General features: G+C 39.9%; 1 protein-coding gene across 1 annotated transcript in view; it reads right to left on the bottom strand.

Annotated features, from left to right (window-relative positions):
• Positions 1–27,734, bottom strand: part of RIPK2 (receptor interacting serine/threonine kinase 2) — a 216,209-nt gene that overhangs the window by 58,405 nt on the left and 130,070 nt on the right. The window contains exon 7 of the mRNA XM_053715180.1: positions 5,361–5,440. Coding sequence (XP_053571155.1) covers positions 5,361–5,440 — 80 coding nt within the window. The remainder of the gene's footprint in view (positions 1–5,360; positions 5,441–27,734) is intronic.

Here is a 27,734-nt window from a genome sequence, read left to right as displayed (position 1 = left end):
AGTCGCCTAGGTCAAGAAAGTCTAGATTACCTCTCCTTTATAAGATTAATGAGGGATGGATCTCGAAGGGACTGACATTGGGCGATACATTCGAGTAAAAAAGGCCTGATGAGATGAGCTGCCTTGGGCTAAAAATGGTCCACACGGTGCTGTATTTTATCTTCGAATGCCGGATGACTTGCGTGACTTATCCGCCACCAACTAGGGTTCAAGCCGCAATGTTTTAGGGCACTTTCTGCCTGGGAAACAAACATCAATTTTTCTGGCAGCTGCTACAGCAGCGGCTGCAACAATACCTACTTTTTCAGGCATGTGTACATGCCTAATTTTTCTGGCCTCTGGTGCAGCACTGTGGCTTCAAAAACCAAACCAATAAAAAGGCACATAACAGGGATTAAACTGACAGGAATAGTACTACTTAACACACCACTCCAATCTGGTGGCACGTTGGATTGCACGCGCAGTGCCCCAAATTTGAAGAAGGAGGACGACCAAGCATCTTTTTCCATCTCCCGGTACCTAAAATCCATGCCATATACACGTCCCCTGATAGGGGACGGAACAGGGATTAAAGTGATAGGAATAGTACTACTTAACACACCTTATAATAACACAGAGAGAGGCAATGCAGAGAGAGGAGTCTGAAGAAGAGGAGTCAGAGGAGGAAGGTGGCTTTGAGGAGGTGGAAGACCAAAGACAGCAGGCGTCCCAGGGGGCTTGTTGTCACCTTTCGGGGACCCTTGGTGTTGTACGTGGCTGGGTGGAGGAAGAGACCTTCAATGACATCAGTGAGGACAAGGAACGGGACATGGCTAGCTTGGTATCCAACCTTGTGCAAATGGGGAGTTTGTGGTTGTGCAAATGGACTGTTTGAGGTGCGTTAAACGTGGAGTTTGGTCTGTCACTGTGAAGCGGGCGTAACCCTTACACTACCTGATCTATACAAAATCATACCTGATGTTTTAAAGCACGTTATTCCAAACAATTTAGGAATGTTAGGTGATTTATGCCCTTAATGGATTAAAACCAGACTCTGAGTACTATGTAATTTTACGTGGGAGTTTTGCCATGGATCCCCTTCCGGCATGCCACAGTCCAGGTGTTAGTACCCTTGAAACAACTTTTCCATCACTATTGTGGCCAGAAAGAGTCCCTGTGGGTTTTAAAATTCGCCTGCCTATTGAAGTCAATGGCGGTTCGCCCGGTTCGCCCGTTCGCAAAGTTTTGCGGATGTTCGTGTTCGCTGTTCGCGAACGGAAAATTTTAAGTTTGCGACATCACTACTGGTAACTAGAGACTGCACGTAAAGTGATACATGTGCAGGAAAAGATCTTAGCAGCAAATGTCTACTGATATGAATCAGATATTAGTCTACTAATATGAATCAAAAATTGGCAAACCACCATGATAAAGATAAAATAAAACACCTTAATTGACTGCAACACATTTCTCGACCTATTACTGGTCGTTTTGTCAGGTTTAAAGATTACAACAAGTGATGGTTATATAAAACTATTCAGCTTTGATATTAATGAGTTTTTTGGGTTCATTGAGAACATGGTTGTTGTTCAATAATAAAATTAATCCTCAAAAATACAACTTGCCTAATAATTCTGCACTCCCTGTATATACAGGGAGTGCAGAATTATTAGGCAAGTTGTATTTTTGAGGATTAATTTTATTATTGAACAACAACCATGTTCTCAATGAACCCAAAAAACTCATTAATATCAAAGCTGAATAGTTTTGGAAGTAGTTTTTAGTTTGTTTTTAGTTATAGCTATTTTAGGGGGATATCTGTGTGTGCAGGTGACAATTACTGTGCATAATTATTAGGCAACTTAACAAAAAACAAATATATACCCATTTCAATTATTTATTTTTACCAGTGAAACCAATATAACATCTCAACATTCACAAATATACATTTCTGACATTCAAAAACAAAACAAAAACAAATCAGTGACCAATATAGCCACCTTTCTTTGCAAGGACACTCAAAAGCCTGCCATCCATGGATTCTGTCAGTGTTTTGATCTGTTCACCATCAACATTGCGTGCAGCAGCAACCACAGCATCCCAGACACTGTTCAGAGAGGTGTACTGTTTTCCCTCCTTGTAAATCTCACATTTGATGATGGACCACAGGTTCTCAATGGGGTTCAGATCAGGTGAACAAGGAGGCCATGTCATTAGATTTTCTTCTTTTATACCCTTTCTTGCCAGCCACGCTGTGGAGTACTTGGACGCGTGTGATGGAGCATTGTCCTGCATGAAAATCATGTTTTTCTTGAAGGATGCAGACTTCTTCCTGTACCACTGCTTGAAGAAGGTGTCTTCCAGAAACTGGCAGTAGGACTGGGAGTTGAGCTTGACTCCATCCTCAACCCGAAAAGGCCCCACAAGCTCATCTTTGATGATACCAGCCCAAACCAGTACTCCACCTCCACCTTACTGGCGTCTGAGTCGGACTGGAGCTCTCTGCCCTTTACCAATCCAGCCACGGGCCCATCCATCTGGCCCATCAAGACTCACTCTCATTTCATCAGTCCATAAAACCTTAGAAAAATCAGTCTTGAGATATTTCTTGGCCCGGTCTTGACGTTTCAGCTTGTGTGTTTTGTTCAGTGGTGGTCGTTTTCAGCCTTTCTTACCTTGGCCATGTCTCTGAGTATTGCACACCTTGTGCTTTTGGGCACTCCAGTGATGTTGCAGCTCTGAAATTTAGCCAAACTGGTGGCAAGTGGCATCTTGGCAGCTGCACGCTTGACTTTTCTCAGTTCATGGGCAGTTATTTTGCGCCTTGGTTTTTCCACACGCTTCTTGCGACCCTGTTGACTATTTTGAATGAAACGCTTGATTGTTCGATGATCACGCTTCAGAAGCTTTGCAATTTTAAGAGTGCTGCATCCCTCTGCAAGATATCTAACTATTTTTGACTTTTCTGAGCCTGTCAAGTCCTTCTTTTGACCCATTTTGCCAAAGGAAAGGAAGTTGCCTAATAATTATGCACACCTGATATAGGGTGTTGGTGTCATTAGACCACACCCCTTCTCATTACAGAGATGCACATCACCTTATATGCTTAATTGGTAGTAGGCTTTCGAGCCTATACAGCTTGGAGTAAGACAACATGCATAAAGAGGATGATGTGGTCAAAATACTCATTTGCCTAATAATTCTGCACACAGTGTATATATATATATATATATATATATATATATATATATATATACACACACACACACACACATTTGCCGCTAAGATCTTTTCCTGCACATGACTTTACATGCAGTCTTTAGTTACCAGCTTTCCTTGATCACAGCAGCTGATACAGATTGCCTGGACGGAACCGACAGAGGTTTCCACCACCACATACGTGATCACTGTGGACTTCAGCCTGCTTTTCTTCACATTACCAATTATGTCACAGAGTTCACTATGAGGCGCCCCTTGTTTTTGTTCTAATGTCTTGCACTAGTTAGAGCACATGGTTTTTGCATTACTGATCCCAGCTAACATAGGGGTTGATAACAAGAAGTTATCAGCACGTTGACAGCTGAAAATAATCACTTTTCATGTTTACACAATCAGCCATTTTAATTGTTTATTGGCAGCTTTCCCCCCCCCCCATTATTATTTTTTTAGGGGGAAAAAAATGTAGCATTTTTTTAAAAAAAGAGACGACTGCAAGAGGCAATTTTTAGGTGTTAAAAGTGGCGGTTGTGGGGTGTTAGAAAAAAAACAGCACTGAAAAGTGCCTTTATATTGTGGTCTATGGGAACTGTGAGTTCCCTGTAAATATATATGTACAGTATTTGCTTATATACATATATATTTATGTGTTACTATGTGTATATACACATATTAACACATCAATATATATGTATATATTCATATAAATTTATATTTGCTGCCCATCGCTGCATGACACCCCCTTCACTGAGCTAGTTCTCCCATTGGAGCAAGTCTCCCATCTTTCCTAGGGCATAGAGCAGGGGCGTATTAAGGCCTAGGCCAACAAGGCCCAGGCCTAGAGCGGCAGATTTTGGGGGGCCGCACTTGCCCCCAGGTGCTGCACTGACTGACTGTGGAGATATAAAAGAAACATTTTATTTTGTGCGGGGCTGCGGGCGGCTTGCAGCAGAGGTTACGTGACCGGCTTTCTGCTGACGTCACAAGACGTTTTCCACCAGCCACCAGATGTATGAACAGCAGCACATGTGACCTCCCAAGTGGCAACCGCAAAGACGTCCACATCAGTCATTGCCGGGACTGAAAGAGGACTGGTCACTGGAGTCTGGAAAGTGGACTGGTAGTACAGTGGATCCCTGGAGTCACTTAGAGCTCAGGTGAGTCACGGTCACTCACTGTCACTGCACAAATTACTTTAGCAGCATGCAGTACTGAGTCTGGCTGTTGCGTGTAACATTTATATTACCAGTCTCGCAGTCTGAGTCTTACGCACAGTGAATGCTAGTGCAGTGCCACAGCCTGATACGTGGTGCACAGTTATATATCTCCTTCTACTGTTATATATCTCCTCCTGGTGACTAGTGCATATTATGGTTACCCCTATCGTTGCATGTACTGTCTGTATGCCTGCCATGATCACAACTCGTCTCACGCATTAACATATTTACATTTTCAATGTAAAACTTTATTGCCCTTTTGACTACCATCAGTATTATTTGTGCATAATGCCATCATGTGAGGCTTTATTCACTGTCTCTACTCTCTGCATAAAGAACAATTTGTCTGCTTTCTATGGGGGCACAACTTAGCTTAAATCGTATAACTATAAGACAGGGCAATTATGAAACTTATGCTCACAGTACTCTACAACTATATTATATACTTTATATATAATTCACTCTGCTACTGAACAAGAAATCAAAGTAAGGTCACTATATATAAGGAGATTATATTCTTCATCAGTCCCTACACATTAGGTGAGATTATGCCAGACTGGCTCAAAACATTGTTCTCCCTGGGTCCAATAATTAAATGACACCCTATCCACTAACAAACATTGTCAGCAATGAATATATACACATGCAAGTCCTGATGAATATTTCCTAAAAAAAAGTCACATTATACCCTGACCAAAAAATATTGTGGCAGAAAACAGCCTAAAACCTAGGGGGGGTGAGGGGAGCAGAATTTTGAGTGCCTAGGGCAGCACAAAACCTAAATACGCCACTGGCATAGACAGAAATCATGCAAAATCTTTTGGGGTCTGAGCATTATAATATAATGTATGTGCCTCTCCCACAGTACTGACAAGACTTCTTATAGTGGAGAGCTTTAGATTATTTGACCTCTAGTTGTTCGTAAAATGAAATAAAAACAAAACTTACTTTTTTTAGCTGGATGATTCCTTCCAGAACCGAGATCTCATCATAAGTTCTCACCACCTTTTCAAGGTCCAACAAGCATTCTATATATTCAAAATAAAAATGACATGTAGGTTGAGACATATTTTAATACTATTATAATGCACTAATTTAAATGTTTTTTTTTTTTACATTGAACAAAGAAACAAAATAAATTAATTGAATGAAAACATCCATGTTTTTTATTAACATTGGTTTGTCTTATATGCAGGAAAAAACTGAAGCCCAAGGCTGGCAAAGACTGTTGTAAATGTTATGTGATAGGCTGTTTTAAGTATATAAAAATTGTATTTAATATGTTTTCTTATTACAATTAAACTGATTGTTAAGATATATAAAAAACTGTCACTTGTATAATGTAGGGCTAGATCCTAAGCAGGGTGTTATAATACAGCCACTATGACTCAATTTTAGCGACCATATCACTACTAACAAGAGCACTCTATGTGCAGGTCAGAGGTCGCCAAATAATAGTGAGCCTAATTCTCAGAAGCTCATCACTCAGGTGAGATTATAAAAAAAAGATTCCTCAGTACTACAAGATCGTCTACTTTATTCTAGAAAGGGAATTTTGCCATATCTCACTAAAGGACCTTCCCTGCTTTTGTGGATGTAATGGAGAGGCAAGCACAGTACAATATAATATTTAATGTAATTAGAGGTTTGCTACATCTACACATTGTGCTTTGTATAATATTTATGTGTCCTATGAACCTCCTGCACTGCAGATGGAAAAGGAGACTGCAGTCTCCTTCCCAATCACGGACTGGGAGCATACTTCTGTGTATGTATATTGTCAAAAAAAGGAAAACAGAAGCTATGTAGATGCAGGGATTTCCTTGTTAATGTGTCTGCGGCTGGGTGGAGGGCTTTAAAAGCTCATATCTCCCACACCACTTACAGGCAGTGTTCCCTCTAAGGCCAGTTTTGTGAGCAACCCAGCAGTGAAACAGTTAATAAGGGATCCATACCTTGCAGTTTGTATTGTGTAGCGTTTGCTAATTGATCTAATTAACTGTTTCGCTACTGGGCTGCTCAGAAAAATGGCCTTAAAGGGAACACTGCTTACAGGGACAAGAGACTCCTCATTTGAAAGAGGAGCATCTTCCCCTGTAATATGCAGGAGGTGTAGAGCAACATTTAAAGTGCTGTTTACCCTAAGCTTCAATTTCCACAACTGCTTGTGTTGGAGGCACTTGTCCCATGAGGATGATTTTTAGTGGTGAGGCAGGGGTGCTACTGCATATCTCTCAGCATCTGATTTAATTAATTTCCAGATGGTCACCATGCAGTATTTAACTAAGGACAGAGGCACTTTTATAACCTCCATATGAGAAGCCAGTTTGGATAGAAATGTCAATGTGTATTCTAAGTGCTTTTAAAATGCTCAGGGTTAAAAATGGTCCCTAGCACTGAAAAGTGGCAAGTAACCCCTCTTTTGAAATGGGAGATGCCCCTTTTAAAGAAAGTGGTCACATGCACATCAACATAAAACATGATGAGGAGGATGAGGTGTCCGATATGATGCCCCCCACAATACACAGACAAAAAAAAAATATAGAATCTGGGCTTTATTACTCCCTCAACAAAGAAATATATAATAAGATCCTACATTTGAAAGAGTGAGGTTCCACAATTCAAATAAGGATTTTCATGTTGTTAAATGGGACTAAACTTAGCAAAACAGAGACGGGAAAGGATTTATTCGTACTTATAGATAACAAGCTAAAAAGGAGTGTGCAATGCAAGGCATCGGCTTCTACGGCACTATCTTGTATTTATAATGTATACTCAATTTCACCATTGTATAATGTAATAATATATAGCTAATTTAGTGTATTTAGTGAATAAGTGGTCATCGATATTAACAAGTACTAGTTTAAATCCAAAAGGAATAAAGAATTCTATCAAAAGGGCAGAAAAAAACAACTCTCTCAGCTACATGGAGAGAGTCGCACTTAAAAACTTCTTTACAAGATATCTTATACTCCGGAGAAAGTAGCTTCATGGAAAAATTCTCAATTTGACAAATGTCCTAAATGTAGTTATCATGCTTCAGATTTAGTTCATTTTTGACTATTTGATTACCAGGAGTCAGGTGCTGACTGGAAAACACTGAATATAGCAATATTAACTATTATATATTATATTATATATTAATATAATTTTCAAAAAATGGAAATAAAAAAAAAAGATTGGAGAATGGTTGAATTTTATCAAAAAACAATTGATAATTGAAAAATTTAATCTATGGACAACAACATTTTTCCCCACAGAAATTATTATTATTATCAGGTTTTTGTAGAGTGCTGCAGCGCTATAAACATAGGCAGTATACAAGATAACATCATATGGATCAACAAACAGCTGGGCTCATAGGCTTACCTGCTAAGGGGTTCAAGGGGATAGCAATGGAGTTAGGAAGGTTAGTGTAGGTTGTATGTATCCCTGAATAGTAGAGTCTTTAGGGAGCGCTTAAAGATTTCAAAACTAGGGGAGAGTCTTGTGGAGCGAGGCAGAGAGTTCCATAAGATAAGAGCCAGTCTGGAGAAGTCTTGTTAAAGGGAATGTGAGGAGGTAACAAGAGAGGAGGAGAGTAGGAGATCGTGAGCAGAGTGAAGGGGACGGGAGGGAGAGTATCTGGAGACTTAGAGGCCTACTTATCAAGTCATCAACCGCAAATACGCTGGAATTCCGCAGCGTAATTGTGGAGAGCCTGATTCCCCTTAGTTATCAAAGCCTACAGACCGGCAAAAGTTGAAATTTGTGACGTAACATACGATCTGCCGGTCTCAGTCGGACACAAATCAATGCATTCGTCATTACAGATGTTCAGAATGCAAATTCGGCACTATCTGACTACTTTTGCTAGTTAACAAATATCTAACAGGTACGCTTGCCACTATTCCGGCCCAGCTTACCTGGTTTTCAATCTGCCGCCCTGGAGGCCGCAGATGCCCTAGGAATCAATGGGAGTCTGAAAGCAGCGAAAGCTTATGTTCGCTGCTGCCCGATATCCCATTGATTCCTATGGGAGAACAAAAGTTATGTTTACACCTAACACCCTAACATAAGCCCCGAGTCTAAACACCCCTAATCTGCCGCCCAGACACCGCCGCCACCTATATTATACTTATTGACCCCTAATCTGCCGCCCCGACACCGCCGCCACCTACATTATACTTATTAACCCCTAATCTGCCGCCCCGCCACCAGCGCCACCTACATTATACTTATTAACCCCTAATCTGCCGCCACCTATATTATATTGATTGACCCCTAATCTGCCGCCCCGACACCGCCGCCACCTACATTATACTTATTAACCCCTAATCTGCCGCCCCGCCACCAGCGCCACCTACATTATACTTATTAACCCCTAATCTGCTGCCCGACACCGCCGCCACCTACATTATACTTATTAACCCCTAATCTGCTGCCCTGCCACTGCCGCCACCTACATAAAGTTATTAACCCCTATTCCGCGGCTCCAGGACCCCGCCGCCACCTACATAAAGTTATTAACCCTTATCCCGCCGCTCCCGGAGCCCACCACAACTAAATAAATGTATTAACCCCTAAACCCCTGGTCTCCCACATCACTAGCACTTACCAAACCTATTAACCCCTAAACCGCCAGCCCCCCACATTGCCATAAACCAAATTAACCTATTAACCCCTAAACCTAACAACCCCTTAACATTAAATTAAATATTAACTCATCCCTATCTTATAATACATTTAAGCTTACCTTTAGATTTAAATTAAACTATATTAAACTAATAATTAATCTACCCTAACTGTTATACTACAATTACATTAAACTAATAATTAATCTACCCTAACTGTTATAGTAAAACTACATTAAACTACAAATTAAATTAACTATATTATTACATTAAATATTAACTCACCCTATCTTATAATAAATTTAAGCTTACCTTTAGATTTAAATTAAACTATATTAAACTAATAATTAATCTACCCTAACTGTTATACTACAATTACATTAAACTAATAATTAATCTACCCTAACTGTTATACTAAAACTACAAATTAAATTAACTATGTTATATATTTAAACCTAACCCTACTCAAATAATTTAAATCTACAATAAAAAATTACAAAGTTACAAAAAACTAACAACTAAGTTGCAAAAAATAACAAACACTAAGTTACAAAACAAAAATAAAAACTGTTAGACAAAATAAAAAAAAAATGATCAAATATTGAAACTTATTACACCTAATCTAAGAGCCCTATGAAAATAACCCCCCCCCCCCAAAATAAAAAAAACGTAACCTGCAATAAATTACCAATGGCCCTTAAAAGGGCCTTTTGCGGGGCATTGCCCCAAAGAAATCAGCTCTTTTACCTGTAAATAAAAAATACAAATACCCCCCAACAGTAAAACCCACCACCCACACAACCAACCCCCCCCAAATAAAAACCTAACTAAAAAAACCTAAGCTCCCCATTTCCCTGAAAAGGGCATTTGTATGGATATTGCCCTTAAAAGGGCATTTAGCTCTTTTTCAAAAGCCAAAACCCTAATCTAAAAATAAAACCTACCCAATAAACCCTTAAAAATCCTAACACTAACCTCCGAAGATCCACTTACAGTTTCTGAAGAGCCGACATCAATCCTGAATGAAGCGGCAGATGACCTCATTAAAGCCGGCAGAAGTCTTCATCCAAGTGGCCGAAGTCTTCATCCAAGCCCGCAGATTGGAATAGCCATTTCAACCTAAATTGCGATTCTATCAGCCAATCGGAATCTAAGGGACACCATCTTGGATGACGTCATTTAAAGGAACCTTGATTCCGAAGAAGATGTCATAAAAAGAGGATGCTCCGCGTCGGATGTCTTGAAGATGGAGCCGCTCCACGCCGGATGGATGAAGATAGAAGATACCGTCTGGGTGAAGACTTCTGCGAGCTTGGATGAAGACTTCAGCTAATTGGATGAAGACTTCTGCTGCTTCGTTGAGGATGGATGTCGGCTCTTCAGAAACTTTAAGTGGATCTTCGGGGGTTAGTGTTAGGATTTTTTAAGGGTTTATTGGGTGGGTTTTATTTTTAGATTAGGGTTTGGGCTTTTGAAAAAGAGCTAAATGCCCTTTTAAGGGCAATGCCCATACAAATGCCCTTTTCAGGGCAATGGGGAGCTTAGGTTTTTTAGTTAGGTTTTTATTTGGGGGGTTGGTTGTGTGGGTGGTGGGTTTTACTGTTGGGGGGGAATTTGTATTTTTTATTTACAGGTAAAAGAGCTGATTTCTTTGGGGTAATGCCCCCAAAAGGCCATTTTAAGGGCCATTGGTAGTTTATTGTAGGTTAGGGTTTTTTTATTTTGAGGGGGGCTTTTTTTTATTTTCATAGGGCACTTAGATTAGGTGTAATTAGTTTAAATATCTGACAATTTATTTTTTATTTTGTGAAACAGTGTTTATTTATTTTTTTGTAACTTAGTGTTTGTTATTTTTTGTAACTTAGTTGTTAGTTTTTTGTAACTTTGTAATTTTTTTTGTAAATTTTTATTGGATTTTCGTCAGACAAATCAAAAAAAAAAGAAAAAACAAAACAAAACTCAAAATAAATCAACATCAAAATAATTATACAATAAAAAGGTAGTAATACATTATTTCCTGACTTCCTATTTGACAATCATATCCTAAGGTTGTAACAGCATAATAGTTACCTATCTTACTAGAGCACTTAATTAACGATAGAACACATTTCTCTATTCTACTATCTAGAGCATTACTTAATCCATAGGCCTCTAGTTATGAAGCTCCGTACGTACCTGGCAAATATCAATTGCAACAAGCAATTGCAAGGATGTACTTGAGTAGCACTCACCAGCAAATAATCTGTTTATTCGCCGTACCCAATACGCTCGCCTAAGCTCGCCTCACATCGCCGCCGCGGACCTGAATACGTTCGCAAAAGTTATCAAAAAAGCTGTCAAAAAGCTGCGCACCAAGATAAGCTGTCACTAAGCACTCACACTATACTATACTGTTCTACCCCCTATACTGGCGCCCCCGGAGCCCCCCGCAACTAAATAAAGTTATTAACCCCTAAACCGCTGCTCCTAGACACCGCCACAACTATAATAAATGTATTAACCCCTAAACTGCCGCTCCTGGACCCCGCCGCCACCTATATTAAACTTATTGACCCCTAATCTGCCCCCCCTACACTATCGCCACCTATAATAAAGTTATTAACCCCATCCTGCTCCCCTATACTGCCGCCATCTATATAAAACTAATTAACCCCTATCCTGCCCCCCCTACACCGCCGCAACCTATAATAAAGTTATTAACCCCTAAACCTAACACCCCCCTAACTTAAATATTAATTAAATAAATCTAAATAAATATTACTCTTATTAAATTAATTAAATTATTCCTATTTAAAACTAAATACTTACCTATAAAATAAACCCTAATATTACTAATAATTAAATTGTAGCTATTTTAGGATTTATTTTTATTTTACAGGCAAATTTAAATTTATTTTAACTAGGTACAATAGCTATTAAATAGTTATTAACTATTTAATAGCTACCTAGATAAAATAAAGACAAATTTACCTGTAAAATAAAAACTAACCTAAGTTACAATTACACCTAACACTACACTATCATTAAATAAATTATTCCTATTTAAAACTAAATACTTACCTTTAAAATAAACCCTAAGATAGCTACAATGTAATTAATAATTACATTGTAGCTATTTTAGGATTTATATTAATTTTATAGGCAACTTTGTATTTATTTTAACTAGGTACAATAGCTATTAAATAGTTATTAACTATTTAATAGCTACCTAGATAAAATAAAGACAAATTTATCTGTAAAATAAAAACTAGCCTAAGTTACAATTACACCTAACACTACACTATCATTAAATAAATTATTCCTATTTAAAACTAAATACTTACCTGTAAAATAAACCCTAAGATAGCTACAATGTAATTTATAATTACATTGTAGCTATTTTAGAATTTATATTTATTTTACAGGTAACTTTGTATTTATTTTAACTAGGTACAATAGTTATTAAATAGTTATTAACTATTTAATAACTACCTAGCTAAAAGAAATACAAAATTACCTGTAAAATAAATCCTAAGCTAAGTTACAATTAAACCTAACAGTACACTATCATTAAATAAATTAAATTAATTAACTACAAGTAGCTACAATTAAATACAATTAAATAAACTAACTAAAGTACAAAAACAAACACTAAATTACAGAAAATAAAAAAGATTACAAGAATTTTAAACTAATTACACCTAATCTAAGCCCCCTAATAAAATAAAAAACCCACAAAAAAATAAAAGTCCCTACCCTATACTACATTACAAAGTAACCAGCTCTTTTACCAGCTGGGCATGCCCAAAAGTAATCAGCTCTTTTGCCTTTAAAAAAAAATTCAACCCCCGCCAACATTAAAAGCCACCACCCACATACCCCTACTCTAACCTACACAAACCCCCCTTAAATAAACCTAACACTACCCCCCTGAAGATCTCCCTACCTTGAGTCATGTTCACCCAGTCGGGCCGAAGTCATCATCCAAGGGGCGCTGAAGATGTCTTCCATCTGATAGAAGTCTTCATCCAAGGGGCGCTGAAGAGGTCTTCCATCCGATAGAAGTCTTCATCCAGGCGGCGTCTTCAATCTTCATCCATCCGGAGCGGAGCCATCTTCAAAGCAGCCGACGTGGATCCATCCTCTTCAACCGACGCCTACTCGCCGAATGAATATTCCTTTAAGTGACGTCATCCAAGATGTCGTCCCTCGAATTCCGATTGGCTGATAGGATTCTATCAGCCAATCGGAATTAAGGTAGGAAAAATCTGATTGGCTGATTCAATCAGCCAATCAGATTGAGCTCGCATTCTATTGGCTGTTCCGATCAGCCAATAGAATGCAAGCTCAATCTGATTGAGCCGCCTGGATGAAGACTTCTATCGGATGGAAGACATCTTCAGCGCCCCTTGGATGATGACTTCGGCCCGGCTGGGTGAACACGACTCAAGGTAGGGAGATCTTCAGGGGGGTAGTGTTAGGTTTATTTAAGGGGGGTTTGGGTGGGTTAGAGTAGGGGTATGTGGGTGGTGGGTTTTAATGTTGGGGGGTTGTATTTTTTTTTACAGGCAAAAGAGCTGATTACTTTGGGGCATGCACCGCAAAAAGCCCTTTTAAGGGCTGGTAAAAGAGCTAGTTACTTTGTAATGTAGTATAGGGTAGGGACTTTTATTATTTTGGTTTTTTTTATTTTATTAGGGGGCTTAGATTAGGTGTAATTAGTTTAAAATTCTTGTAATCTTTTTTTATTTTCTGTAATTTAGTGGGGGTTTTTTTGTATTTTAGTTAGTTTATTTAATTGTATTTAATTGTAGCTACTTGTAGTTAATTAATTTAATTTATTTAATGATAGTGTAGTGTTAGGTGTAATTGTAACTTAGATTAGTTTTTATTTTACAGGTAAATTTGTCTTTATTTTATCTAGGTAGCTATTAAATAGTTAATAACTATTTAATAGCTATTGTACCTAGTTAAAATAAATTTAAATTTGCCTGTAATTTAAAAATAAATCCTAAAATAGCTACAATATAATTATTAGTTATATTGTAGCTATATTAGGGTTTATTTTATAGGTAAGTATTTAGTTTTAAAAAAGGATTAATTTAGTTAATAAGAGTAATTTTTATTTAGATTTATTAAAATAATATTTAAGTTAGGGGGGTGTTAGGGTTAGTATTAGACTTAGGTTTAGGGGTTAATTAGTTTAATATAGATGGCGGCGGTATAGGGGGGGCAGGATAGGGGTTAACAAATGTATTATAGGTGGCGACGGTGTAGGGGGGCAGATTAGGGGTTAATAATTTTAATATAGGTGGCGGCGGGGTCCGGGAGTGGCGGTTTAGGGGTTAAACAATGTATTTAGTTGCGGCGGGGTACGGGATCGGCAGGATAGGTGTTAATAAATTTATTATAGAGAGCGGCGGTATAGGGGGGGCAGGATAGGGGTTACTAGGTATAATGTAGGTGGTGGCGGGGTCCGGGAGCGGCGGTTTAGGGGTTAATACATTTATAAGAGTTGCAGCGGGGTCTAGGAGCGGCGGTTTAGGGGTTAATAACTTTCTCGAGTTGCGGGGGGCTCCGGGGGCACCGGTATAGGGGGAAGAACAGTGTAGTTAGTGTGGGTGCTTAGTGACAGGCTAGCAATAAAGCTGTCAAAAAGCCGAAGAGCAGCGAGATCGGATGAGTGATAACTCTCACAGTCTGCTACTCATCGCCCCGTACTTGGTGCGCGGCTTTTTGACAGCTTTATTGATAACTTAGGCGAAATTTTGCAGGTTCTGCGGCGGCGATGGTAGGCGAGCTTAGGCGGGCGTATTGAACCGGCGAAGGCAGGTAAAGTAGACACGTTGATAACTACCACCCATACTCTTCAAGACGATTGGTTTGCTGGTAGTGGTATTTTTCTAGAGATAGTAGTCTTGATACTTGTTCTCTCCACTCCTGAACACTAGGGATTCTAGGACTTTTCCATAGCCTTGGGATTAGTTGTTTACCACCGCTCAGAAGAATATATAGCAGTGTTGATCTTAGTTTACACTTTAGTTTGGGGGTTCTATTAAATAAGAATACAAATTGATCATTTTCTAAATGGGTTCCCAACAGCTTGTCTATTTCTATTCGTATGTCTTTCCAGTATTGTCCCAACAAGGGGCAATTCCACCAGATATGTGAGAGTGTTCCTTCCTGGTTGCATCCCCTCCAACATAACTTACTAGCACTTGGGAAAATATTTGATTGTCTTTTTGGGGTCAAGTACCATCTGGTTAAAAATTTCAGATTGGTCTCTGTAATATTCATAGAAGATGGAGCTTTTCCCATTTCGTGGAATATTAACTGCCATTCTTTTGGTGTTAGGGTTTTCTGCAGCTCATTTTCCCATGTTTTGGTATAAGATGGTAGTTGTTGTGAATGTAATGATAATATTAATTTATATGAGTGTGAAAGCCCTTTTCTCGTGACCCCTGGCGAGTAACACATGTTCTCAAAGGGAGTGAGTGGTTTGATAATATCTGATTTACACTTATTTTAACTTATATAATGTGTAAGTTGGAGGTGTTCATACCAGTTCTGACAGTTATATATACGTCTGTCTGCTAATTCCGTCCTTGTCAGCAATTTACCATTTTCCAAGACAGAATATATAGGTATTCCACAGTAAATGTCCATGTCCTCTATCCTGATCATGTTATATCCTATTGGAGAATCAGTGTTTGCTAGTAGAGGGGTTAAGGGGGAAGGGACAGAAGAGATACCTTTTTTATTTTTCAAAAGGAGATTCCATGTTTCTAGCATTTCTAATACTAAACTTGGGGGCAAGTTATTGAGTGTCCTATGCTTTTTATTCAGCCAGCATTGGTTACCTAAATTTTTTGTGTCTGTCAATTCATGTTCCAATCTTACCCATTCCTTGTCCTTAATATGTTTACACCAATCTATGATTCTATTTAATAAAGATGCTTGCTTGTAGTATAGTAGATTAGGTACACTTAAACCTCCATTATGCCTATCTCTATACATCATCTTCTTTGAGACCCTTGGTATTTTGTTCTGCCATACAAAGGAATTTATATTATCCTGGAGTTTATTTAAACAGGTTTTTGAAAGTGGTATATGTACCGTCTGAAAAATATATAATATACGTGGTAGCAACGACATTTTGAAAGTATGAATGCGGCCTAACCATGAAAGGTACTTATGTCTCCACCCATTTACTTCTGCTTGCAGTTCTTTAAACTGTTTCATGTAGTTTAGTGTAAAAAGTTAATCTTGTGTCTTTGCTATGTGTATTCCTAGGTATGTTAAAGAGGTTTTTTGTATGGAGAATTTGTAGTGGTTATTAATTAGTTGTAATTGTTCTTCAGCCATCGCAACTCCTATGATTTCTGATTTAGTTGTGTTGATCTAAAAATGAGAGTGGAAACTGTATATATCTAGCTCTGTCTGTAATGCTTTAAGGGATGTAAGGGGTTGTGTAAGTGTCATCAGGATATCATCCGCATAAAGCGATAATTTATATTGCGTATCGTGTATTTTAATACCTTTAATATCATTATTATGGCATATCTTGGAGGCCAACACCTCCATAGCCAAAACAAACAAAAGTGGGGAAAGGGGACAACCCTGTCTAGTTCTGTTTCCAATGAAGACAGGCTGTGACAGTGAATCATTTAACTTGACCCTAGCTGAGGGACGTGTATATAGTGCAAAGATTTTAGTCATTATTTGGGGTCCAAAGCCAAATTTAGAGAGGGTCTGATGCAGAAAGGGCCAGCTAAGCCTATCAAAGGCCTTCTCAGCATCAATTCCTAAGAATAATGTGGGGATTTGGTTTGTCTGGACATATTCTTAAGATCTAGGGCTTTCACCGTGTTATCTCTTGCTTACCTACGTGGCACAAAGCCAGCTTGGTTAAGATGGATCAATTCAGGGAGATATCTATTAATTCTGGTTGCTAAAATTTTTGCATAAATTTTCACGTCTACGAAATGGGCCTGAAATTTGATGGTAGATCTGCTGGTTACCCTGGTTTTGGAAGTACTGAAATGTGTGCTTCTACAGGGAGTGCAGAATTATTAGGCAAGTTTTTGAGGATTAATTTTATTATTGAACAACAACCATGTTCTCAATGAACCCAAAAAACTCATTAATATCAAAGCTGAATAGTTTTGGAAGTAGTTTTTAGTTTGTTTTTAGTTATAGCTATTTTAGGGGGATATCTGTGTGTGCAGGTGACTATTACTGTGCATAATTATTAGGCAACTTAACAAAAAACAAATATATACCCATTTCAATTATTTATTTTTACCAGTGAAACCAATATAACATCTCAACATTCACAAATATACATTTCTGACATTCAAAAACAGAACAAAAACAAATCAGTTACCAATATAGCCACCTTTCTTTGCAAGGACACTCAAAAGCCTGCCATCCATGGATTCTGTCAGTGTTTTGATCTGTTCACCATCAACATTGCGTGCAGCAGCAACCACAGCCTCCCAGACACTGTTCAGAGAGGTGTACTGTTTTCCCTCCTTGTAAATCTCAAATTTAATGATGGACCACAGGTTCTCAATGGGGTTCAGATCAGGTGAACAAGGAGGCCATGTCATTAGATTTTCTTCTTTTATACCCTTTCTTGCCAGCCACGCTGTGGAGTACTTGGACGCGTGTGGTGGAGCATTGTCCTGCATGAAAATCATGTTTTTCTTGAAGGATGCAGACTTCTTCCTGTACCACTGCTTGAAGAAGGTGTCTTCCAGAAACTGGCAGTAGGACTGGGAGTTGAGTTTGACTCCATCCTCAACCCGAAAAGGCCCCACAAGCTCATCTTTGATGATACCAGCCCAAACCAGTACTCCACCTCCACCTTGCTGGCGTCTGAGTCGGCCTGGAGCTCTCTGCCCTTTACCAATCCAGCCACGGGCCCATCCATCTGGCCCATCAAGACTCACTCTCATTTCATCAGTCCATACAACCTTAGAAAAATCAGTCTTGAGATATTTCTTGGCCCAGTCTTGACGTTTCAGCTTGTGTGTCTTGTTCAGTGGTGGTCGTCTTTCAGCCTTTCTTACCTTGGCCATGTCTCTGAGTATTGCACACCTTGTGCTTTTGGGCACTCCAGTGATGTTGCAGCTCTGAAATATGGCCAAACTGGTGGCAAGTGGCATCTTGGCAGCTGCACGCTTGACTTTTCTCAGTTCATGGGCAGTTATTTTGCGCCTTGGTTTTTCCACACGCTCCTTGCGACCCTGTTGACTATTTTGAATGAAACGCTTGATTGTTCGATGATCACGCTTCAGAAGCTTTGCAATTTTAAGAGTGCTGCATCCCTCTGCAAGATATCTCACTATTTTTGACTTTTCTGAGCCTGTCAAGTACTTCTTTTGACCCATTTTGCCAAAGGAAAGGAAGTTGCCTAATAATTATGTACACCTGATATAGGGTGTTGATGTCATTAGACCACACCCCTTCTCATTACAGAGATGCACATCACCTAATATGCTTAATTGGTAGTAGGCTTTCGAGCCTATACAGCTTGGAGTAAGACAACATGCATAAAGAGGATGATGTGGTCAAAATACTCATTTGCCTAATAATTCTGCACTCCCTGTAGCATGTTAGGTGGGAATGAAGTTTCATTCCTTATTCTATGAAAGATCGAAAAAAGGTGTGGTATAAGAGTAGATGAATATTTTTTATAATATTGTACCGAGTAACCGTCGGGACCAGGGCATTTTCCCGAATTTAAATTAATAATAGCTGCAGCTATTTCTCCAGGTGTTATTGGTTTCTCTAATTCTTTGGCTTGTTCAGCAGATAGTTGGGGTAGTTGCCAGTCCATTAGGTATGATGTTATGTCTGTCATGGTGGCTGTAGTGGTATCTGTGTTCACTATGTTATAGAGCTTTGAGTAGTAATTTTCAAATTGGGATAAGATATCCGGGTAGTCTTTACTTTATTTTTAGTTGGTGTTAGGGGTAATATGAACCTGATGGCAGCCATCTTGTTCCTCGTAGCCATCTTGTAATGTGTAAACTTTATTATACTGGGTTATTATGTAGTGAGAACTATGTGCATGTTATGATAGTTTCCTCAGCTTTTCGGCCTTGTCAATGTACCCTGGCCCTACGCCCAGAATAAGATAATGTAAACAAGATGGTTCAGAAACCTTGTTGTCTCCGCAGATGGTAGTCTATTATGACTATGTAAGTATTGTTATGAGAAACTCATATTCCAGCTTTCCCTTGTATTTTGCTCTGTATAACTGTGTAAAATGATGCCGTCCAAACGTGTCATCCCCTTAACCCTATGTGCTGTCTGTGTACACTATAAGACATGATTACACTGTTCAATAAAGATGAATAGCTTTAGATCATATTACTGCGTGGTCTGAATCTGTTCAGGGAGCTCCTTATCAGATAAATCTGCATCTGCCTCTCGTGGTACCGTAGGCCCCAGGCTTTGGCCTGCGCTGAAACCCCCCCGTGGGATTATATACCTTACAATTCTTGGTGTCACGACAGTGGGATTCGCAGGAGGTGAGTAATCGTGTTTTTATTACGCTGCTTTACTTCTGTGAATCTGAACCTAAATTTAGTTGTTTGTATTTTTAAAAGGTGTAATATATAAGGTTAAAGGGGTTCCTGTGGTTGAAGCACAGGTTTGCGGAGGTTATAGTCCTGCCGGCAGTTGTGATACCCCTCCAGACAGGTAATCAGTCCTGTGCTGGGACACGACAGGTATTGTGAGTCCTGTCTGTGATAAGTGAGCAAGAAATATATGAATGCCAGTTGACGGGAGGATATTTTAAGATAAGGTCCCCCGGGCAACTTGGCAGTGAGTGAGTCTCACGTGTGTTGAAGTTTTCCTGATTTATTCCGTTAATAGAGTTTTGGTATCCACTTGAGGCTGGTGTTGCTATCTGAGTCTTTGCTTTTGCTTATTTCGCTTTGTTTATTGTGCTGTGCCTAGAACATATTAAGTGATTGTGCATTTTATTATTGCTGCTGCTAATTTCGCTGTGATTATTTTGTGGAACAATGGGGTCTGCCCATAGCAAAAAATGTGATAAAAATGCTGATCAGAAATGTAATATTAAGTACAAGACTGTGCAGCGTGTACCATCCAGTGCTGGTAAAAATACTGTGCGTGTTACAAACCCTAAGCCAGTTAAAGGGGAAACTCCAAAAGACTTTGTAGCTAGAATTGCAGGCCAATTTTATGTAATTCCATTTGTGGATAACATGAGTGGATGGAGTGAATCATTGTACCCCCAGGAGCAAAATCCGTTCCCCCGTATAGGCTCTCTCTGTGAACCGCATGTAACTATGATAAGAGGTATGTGTTTAAAGGATCCTGCTTATCAGGGACCAGAGGGCGATCCTATGTGGGATAAAAAATACATGAGAGAATGTGGAGAGGTTTGGGTAAAACTGTCTGTGTTTTGGACTGAATGTAATACCCTGCCTCCGCCATATCTGGCTGTGCCCACGGCATCAGCGGCTGTGCCCACAGCATCAGCCGCCGTGCCCACGGCACCGGCATTACCCCCACCTGCTCTGACACTTCCCCTGCCTCATCCATCTGCCCTGTACCCTTCGTTGGCTGTGCTTAAGAAAGCACACAGCGTTAAGGAGATGGAGCAGCTGGAAGACGCTGCTGTTGCCACTTTAAGTGCTAGAAAAGGGTTAACTGGTTCTCTTCAGAGCAGTGTAGAAGCAGGAATGTCTAATGAGGAGGAGGAGAGAGAGTGATTGGAATGTCGGGCTCCGAGTAGTGTAAAGAAATTAGCTCTCACATTCCCTTACAGTGTGGGTAAAGAAGGGGGGCTGCCGAGTGCTGCAAAGACATCTAAAGCGAAAGCTGTGAAAACTGCAGCTGTCACAGGTCCCAGTCCTGTAGGGAAGCATACGAGATCTCACACGCAGGGAGCAGACACTGATTTAGAGGATGATGTACACATAGAGGCACCTTTTGTCACAATCGGGGACCAGACGATGATTCGTCCGCCCGACGCAGACCGCTTGATGGATTGGGCATTAAAATGTCCTGATCCTGTAAAGCATCCGATGGGAGCAATAACTTATCTTAGACGGGTGACTAAGGATATGTGTCTGGGTGGTCCAGACTATAGGTATTTGTTGAATGTGATTACCAAATACACAGATGTGAATTTTACTGAAGTGTGCAAGTTCCTGGATACTAAGTATGATGCTCCAGTGAATGATGATTATGTGTGGAGAGATGCGGCTGTTGTGAGTGTAGTGTGGGAGAAAGTTGAGAAATTCTTTAAAAGTCAGCATGGTGATCGTAAAGATATTACAAAAGCTGGTGCGAAAGAAGGGTGAACAGGTGTCTGATTTTCTGAAGAGGTTTGGTGATTGTTGGCGACAGGAATGTTGTTTGGGTACACAAGGAGAGTTGGCACAACTGTATGTGCAACATTTGTTGAATAATATGCATTCGCAAACTGCGCAATTGGTGAGACAGACAATTTCAGGTATTCATGCATTGAAAGTGGAAGAATTTGAAAAGGCTGTAAGAGAGAAAGATGCAGCAGATGTTTTTCGCGTGTGTAATGAGAAAGGTCAAGAGAGTATGTTTAATGCTTCAGGTAACAGGAGAGGAAGAAATCAGAATAAAGGGCAGAATAGAAGTTTTAGAGGAAGGGGGAGAGACAGATTTCAGTGGAACGGTAATAGGAGAGGAGAGGCACATAACTCCACAGACAGATCTTGTTGGAATTGTGGGTCTTATGATCATTGGCAGCAGGACTGCCCACAGCCTAAAAGGGATAGAAATGATCAGTATGGCGGGAATAATAATTCCTCCCAGAATCCCAGCAACACTCCTAGATATCAGATTCCCTGGACTCAGTCTCCTTCTCAGAATCAGAATAGTACCCGCTAGGATTGCCAGCAGAAGGGACTGCTCACATGTTATACTGCTCAGTTGTCGTATCATTGGCAAGATTTACCCTTAATATCTTTAGTTGTGCAAGGTGTCCCACATGATTTTTTGGTAGATACCGGAGCAACTAAATCTAGCATTTCTGCTAGAGAATACAATGGGTCAGTAACTAATACATGTGAAAAATCTGTTGGCATTACAGGAGTCCGAATTTTGTGTCCCAGGACGCCTCCTTTGGAGGTGTATCCAAATGACAGCCCTTCAAACAGATTTGTTTATGCTTTTCGCATAATACCCAATAGTCCTGTTAATTTGCTTGGAAGGGATTTAATGGCTAAGATGCAAATGTCTGTTAACATTGATTGCAAGTGAGGATTGCATGTTGACACTCCCTGGGATTCAGTTCCGTTGCTGTATGCAGCTGATCCTGAACCTGCCTTTACTAAACAGTTGTACCTTGACAAACTCAGTTTACAGACTCTTGAGAATGTGTTTGAGTATGCCTCACACCCTGACAAAGTTGTGACACAAGTTTTTTACAGACCCTGGATTACTGAACATGTTGAGAAAGAGATGTGGAAAGCACCAGTTCATGCAGTTGTACTTACACCAGATACAGTTTATGTGCAAACACCAGAACATTTGTGGACATGGAAATATGGCAGGAATATTGTAAAAGATCCTAAGGTTATACCTGTACAATTAGAGCCAGATGCATTTACACATGCTTCACACATCACTAATGACGTGCCAGAGGCACTTGATGAGTTAAAACAGAGTTTATGGGCCACTGGATTTAATGATCCAGGTTTCATTTCATGCACACCATACAAAGCCACTCTCAAACCAGGTGCTAAACCTGTATACATTAAGCAGTACCCTTTGTCTAAGGAAAAGGAACAGGGAATAGCTCCTGTAATTAAGGACCTATTGTCTAAGAAAGTTATTAGACGCACACTGTCACCATACAATACACCTATTAATCCTGTTCCTAAACCTGGAGGTACAGAATACAGATTTACACAAGACTTGCGAGCAGTAAATGCTCTGGTGCAGCCACTTGCGCCGATAGTGCCAGATGTTAATGCTATTTTAACAGCCATCCCAAGTACTGCAACTTGCTTTACAGTCATTGATCTCTGCAGTGCATTCTTTAGCATCCCTGTGCATCCCGACACTCAACCGTTGTTATTTAGGGAATCAATATACGTTCAATCGATTACCGATGGGCTTCATTGATTCCCCCACCGCGTACTCAGCTGTAGTTCGTAAGACCCTAGAATCCTGGACACCTCCTGAAGGTTCCACTTTGATACAGTATGTGGATGATTTGTTGTTGTGCAGTGTTGATGAACAGACTTGTAAAACTGACTCTCTCCATTTGCTTCAGCACTTAGGAGATGCAGGGCACAAAGTGACTTTGAGAAAAATGCAATTTTGTCTTCCACAAGTAACATACCTGGGTTTTCTTCTTACAGCAGGCAAGAGACTGTTATCCCCTGAAATAGTTAAGGCTCTCATGGTTCTTCCTCGACCACAAACAAAGGCCTAGATTTAGAGTTTGGCGGTAGCCGTCAAAACCAGCGTTAGAGGCTCCTAACGCTGGTTTTAGGCTACCGCCGGTATTTGGAGTCACTCAAAAAAGGGTCTAACGCTCACTTTTCAGCCGCGACTTTTCCATACCGCAGATCCCCTTACGTCAATTGCGTATCCTATCTTTTCAATGGGATCTTTCTAACTCCGGTATTTAGAGTCGTTTCTGAAGTGAGCGTTAGAGCTCTAACGACAAAACTCCAGCCGCAGGAAAAAAGCAGGAGTTAAGAGCTTTCTGGGCTAACGCCGGTTCATAAAGCTCTTAACTACTGTACCCTAAAGTACACTAACACCCATAAACTACCTATGTACCCCTAAACCGAGGTCCCTCCACATCGCCGCCACTCGATTCAATTTTTTTAACCCCTAATCTGCCGACCGCCACCTACGTTATACTTATGTACCCCTAATCTGCTGCCCCTAACACCGCCGACCCCTGTATTATATTTATTAACCCCTAACCTGCCCCCCACAACGTCGCCGCCAGCTACTTACAATAATTAACCCCTAATCTGCCGACCGCAAAGCGCCGCCACCTACGTTATCCTTATGTACCCCTAATCTGCTGCCCCTAACACCGCCGACCCCTGTATTATATTTATTAACCCCTAACCTGCCCCCCACAACGTCGCCGCCAGCTACTTACAATAATTAACCCCTAATCTGCTGACCGCAAAGCGCCGCCACCCACGTTATCCTTATGTACCCCTAATCTGCTGCCCCTAACACCGCCGACCCCTGTATTATATTTATTAACCCCTAACCTGCCCCCCACAACGTCGCCGCCAGCTACTTACAATAATTAACCCCTAATCTGCCGACCGCAAAGCGCCGCCACCTACGTTATCCTTATGTACCCCTAATCTGCTGCCCCTAACACCGCCGACCCCTATATTATATTTATTAACCCCTAATCTGCCCCCCTCAACGTCGCCGACACCTAACTACACTTATTAACCCCTAATCTGCCGAGCGGACCTGAGCGCTACTATAATAAAGTTATTAACCCCTAATCCGCCTCACTAACCCTATCATAAATAGTATTAACCCCTAATCTGCCCTCCCTAACATCGCCGACACCTAACTTCAATTATTAAGCCCTAATCTGACGACCGAATCTCGCCGCTATTCTAATAAATGTATTAACCCCTAAAGCTAAGTCTAACCCTAACACTAACACCCCCCTAAGTTAAATATAATTTAAATCTAACGAAATTAATTAACTCTTATTAAATAAATTATTCCTATTTAAAGCTAAATACTTACCTGTAAAATAAACCCTAATATAGCTACAATATAAATTATAATTACATTGTAGCTATTTTAGGATTAATATTTATTTTACAGGCAACTTTGTAATTATTTTAACCAGGTACAATAGCTATTAAATAGTTAAGAACTATTTAATAGTTACCTAGTTAAAATAATAACAAAATTACCTGTAAAATAAATCCTAACCTAAGTTATAATTAAACCTAACACTACCCTATCAATAAATTAATTAAATAAACTACCTACAATTACCTACAATTAAACCTAACACTACACTATCAATACATTAATTAAATAAACTACCTACAATTACCTACAATTAAACCTAACACTACACTATCAATAAATAAATTAAATACAATTTCTACAAATAACTACAATTACATAAACTAACTAAAGTACAAAAAATAAAAAAGAACTAAGTTACAAAAAATAAAAAAATATTTACAAACATAAGAAAAATATTACAACAATTTTAAACTAATTACACCTACTCTAAGCCCCCTAATAAAATAACAAAGACCCCCAAAATAAAAAAATTCCCTACCCTATTCTAAATTAATAAATTTAAAAGCTCTTTTACCTTACCAGCCCTGAACAGGGCCCTTTGCGGGGCATGCCCCAAGAAGTTCAGCTCTTTTGCCTGTAAAAAAAACCATACAATACCCCCCCCCAACATTACAACCCACCACCCACATACCCCTAATCTAACCCAAACCCCCCTTAAATAAACCTAACACTAAGCCCCTGAAGATCTTCCTACCTTGTCTTCACCTCAACAGGTATCACCGATCCGTCCTGGCATCCGGTGCTGAAGAGGTCCAGAAGAGGCTCCAAAGTCTTCCTCCTATCCGGCAAGAAGAGGACATCCGGACCGGCAAACATCTTCATCCAAGCTGCATCTTCGATCTTCTTCCATCCGGTGCGGAGCGGGTCCATGTTGAAGCATCCGACGCGGATCCATCCTCTTCTTCCGGCGTCTCCCGACGAATGACGGTTCCTTTAAGGGACGTCATCCAAGATGGCGTCCCTCGAATTCCGATTGGCTTATAGGATTCTATCAGCCAATTGGAATTAAGGTAGGAATATTCTGATTGGCTGATGGAATCAGCCAATCAGAATCAAGCCAATCAGATTGAGCTTGCATTCTATTGGCTGATCGGAACAGCCAATAGAATGCGAGCTCAATCTGATTGGCTGATTGGATCAGCCAATCGGATTGAACTTGATTCTGATTGGCTGATTCCATCAGCCAATCAGAATATTCCTACCTTAATTCCGATTGGCTGATAGAATCCTATCAGCCAATCGGAATTCGAGGGACGCCATCTTGGATGACGTCCCTTAAAGGAACCGTCATTCGTCGGGAGACGCCGGAAGAAGAGGATGGATCCGCGTCGGATGCTTCAACATGGACCCGCTCCGCACCGGATGGAAGAAGATCGAAGATGCAGCTTGGATGAAGATGTTTGCCGGTCCGGATGTCCTCTTCTTGCCGGATAGGAGGAAGACTTTGGAGCCTCTTCTGGACCTCTTCAGCACCGGATGCCAGGACGGATCGGTGATACCTGTTGAGGTGAAGACAAGGTAGGAAGATCTTCAGGGGCTTAGTGTTAGGTTTATTTAAGGGGGGTTTGGGTTAGATTAGGGGTATGTGGGTGGTGGGTTGTAATGTTGGGGGGGGGGTATTGTATGTTTTTTTTTACAGGCAAAAGAGCTGAACTTCTTGGGGCATGCCCCGCAAAGGGTCCTGTTCAGGGCTGGTAAGGTAAAAGAGCTTTTAAATTTATTAATTTAGAATAGGGTAGGGAATTTTTTTATTTTGGGGGTCTTTGTTATTTTATTAGGGGGCTTAGAGTAGGTGTAATTAGTTTAAAATTGTTGTAATATTTTTCTTATGTTTGGAAATATTTTTTTATTTTTTGTAACTTAGTTCTTTTTTATTTTTTGTACTTTAGTTAGTTTATGTAATTGTAGTTATTTGTAGAAATTGTATTTAATTTATTTATTGATAGTGTAGTGTTAGGTTTTATTGTAGATAATTGTAGGTATTTTATTTAATTAATTTATTGATAGGGTAGTGTTAGGTTTAATTATAACTTAGGTTAGGACTTATTTTACAGGTAATTTTGTTATTATTTTAACTAGGTAACTATTAAATAGTTCTTAACTATTTAATAGCTATTGTACCTGGTTAAAATAATTACAAAGTTGCCTGTAAAATAAATATTAATCCTAAAATAGCTACAATGTAATTATAATTTATATTGTAGCTATATTAGGGTTTATTTTACAGGTAAGTATTTAGATTTAAATAGGAATAATTTATTTAATAAGAGTTAATTAATTTCGTTAGATTTAAATTATATTTAACTTAGGGGGGTGTTAGTGTTAGGGTTAGACTTAGCTTTAGGGGTTAATACATTTATTAGAATAGCGGCGAGATTCGGTCGTCAGATTAGGGGTTAATAATTGAAGTTAGGTGTCGGCGATGTTAGGGAGGGCAGATTAGGGGTTAATACTATTTATGATAGGGTTAGTGAGGCGGATTAGGGGTTAATAACTTTATTATAGTAGCGCTCAGGTCCGCTCGGCAGATTAGGGGTTAATAAGTGTAGTTAGGTGTCGGCGACGTTGAGGGGGGCAGATTAGGGGTTAATAAATATAATATAGGGGTCGGCGGTGTTAGGGGCAGCAGATTAGGGGTACATAAGGATAACGTAGGTGGCGGCGCTTTGCGGTCGGCAGATTAGGGGTTAATTATTGTAAGTAGCTGGCGGCGACGTTGTGGGGGGCAGGTTAGGGGTTAATAAATATAATATAGGGGTCGGCGGTGTTAGGGGCAGCAGATTAGGGGTACATAGGGATAATGTAAGTTGCGGCGGTTTACGGAGCGGAAGATTAGGGGTTAATAATATAATGCAGGGGTCAGCGATAGCGGGGGCGGCAGATT

Source organism: Bombina bombina, chromosome 5 (assembly GCF_027579735.1).
Source record: "Bombina bombina isolate aBomBom1 chromosome 5, aBomBom1.pri, whole genome shotgun sequence".
NCBI lineage: Eukaryota > Metazoa > Chordata > Amphibia > Anura > Bombinatoridae > Bombina > Bombina bombina.
The sequence above is the reverse complement of the archived record's forward strand: the minus strand, read 5'-3'. Positions and strand labels throughout refer to the sequence as shown.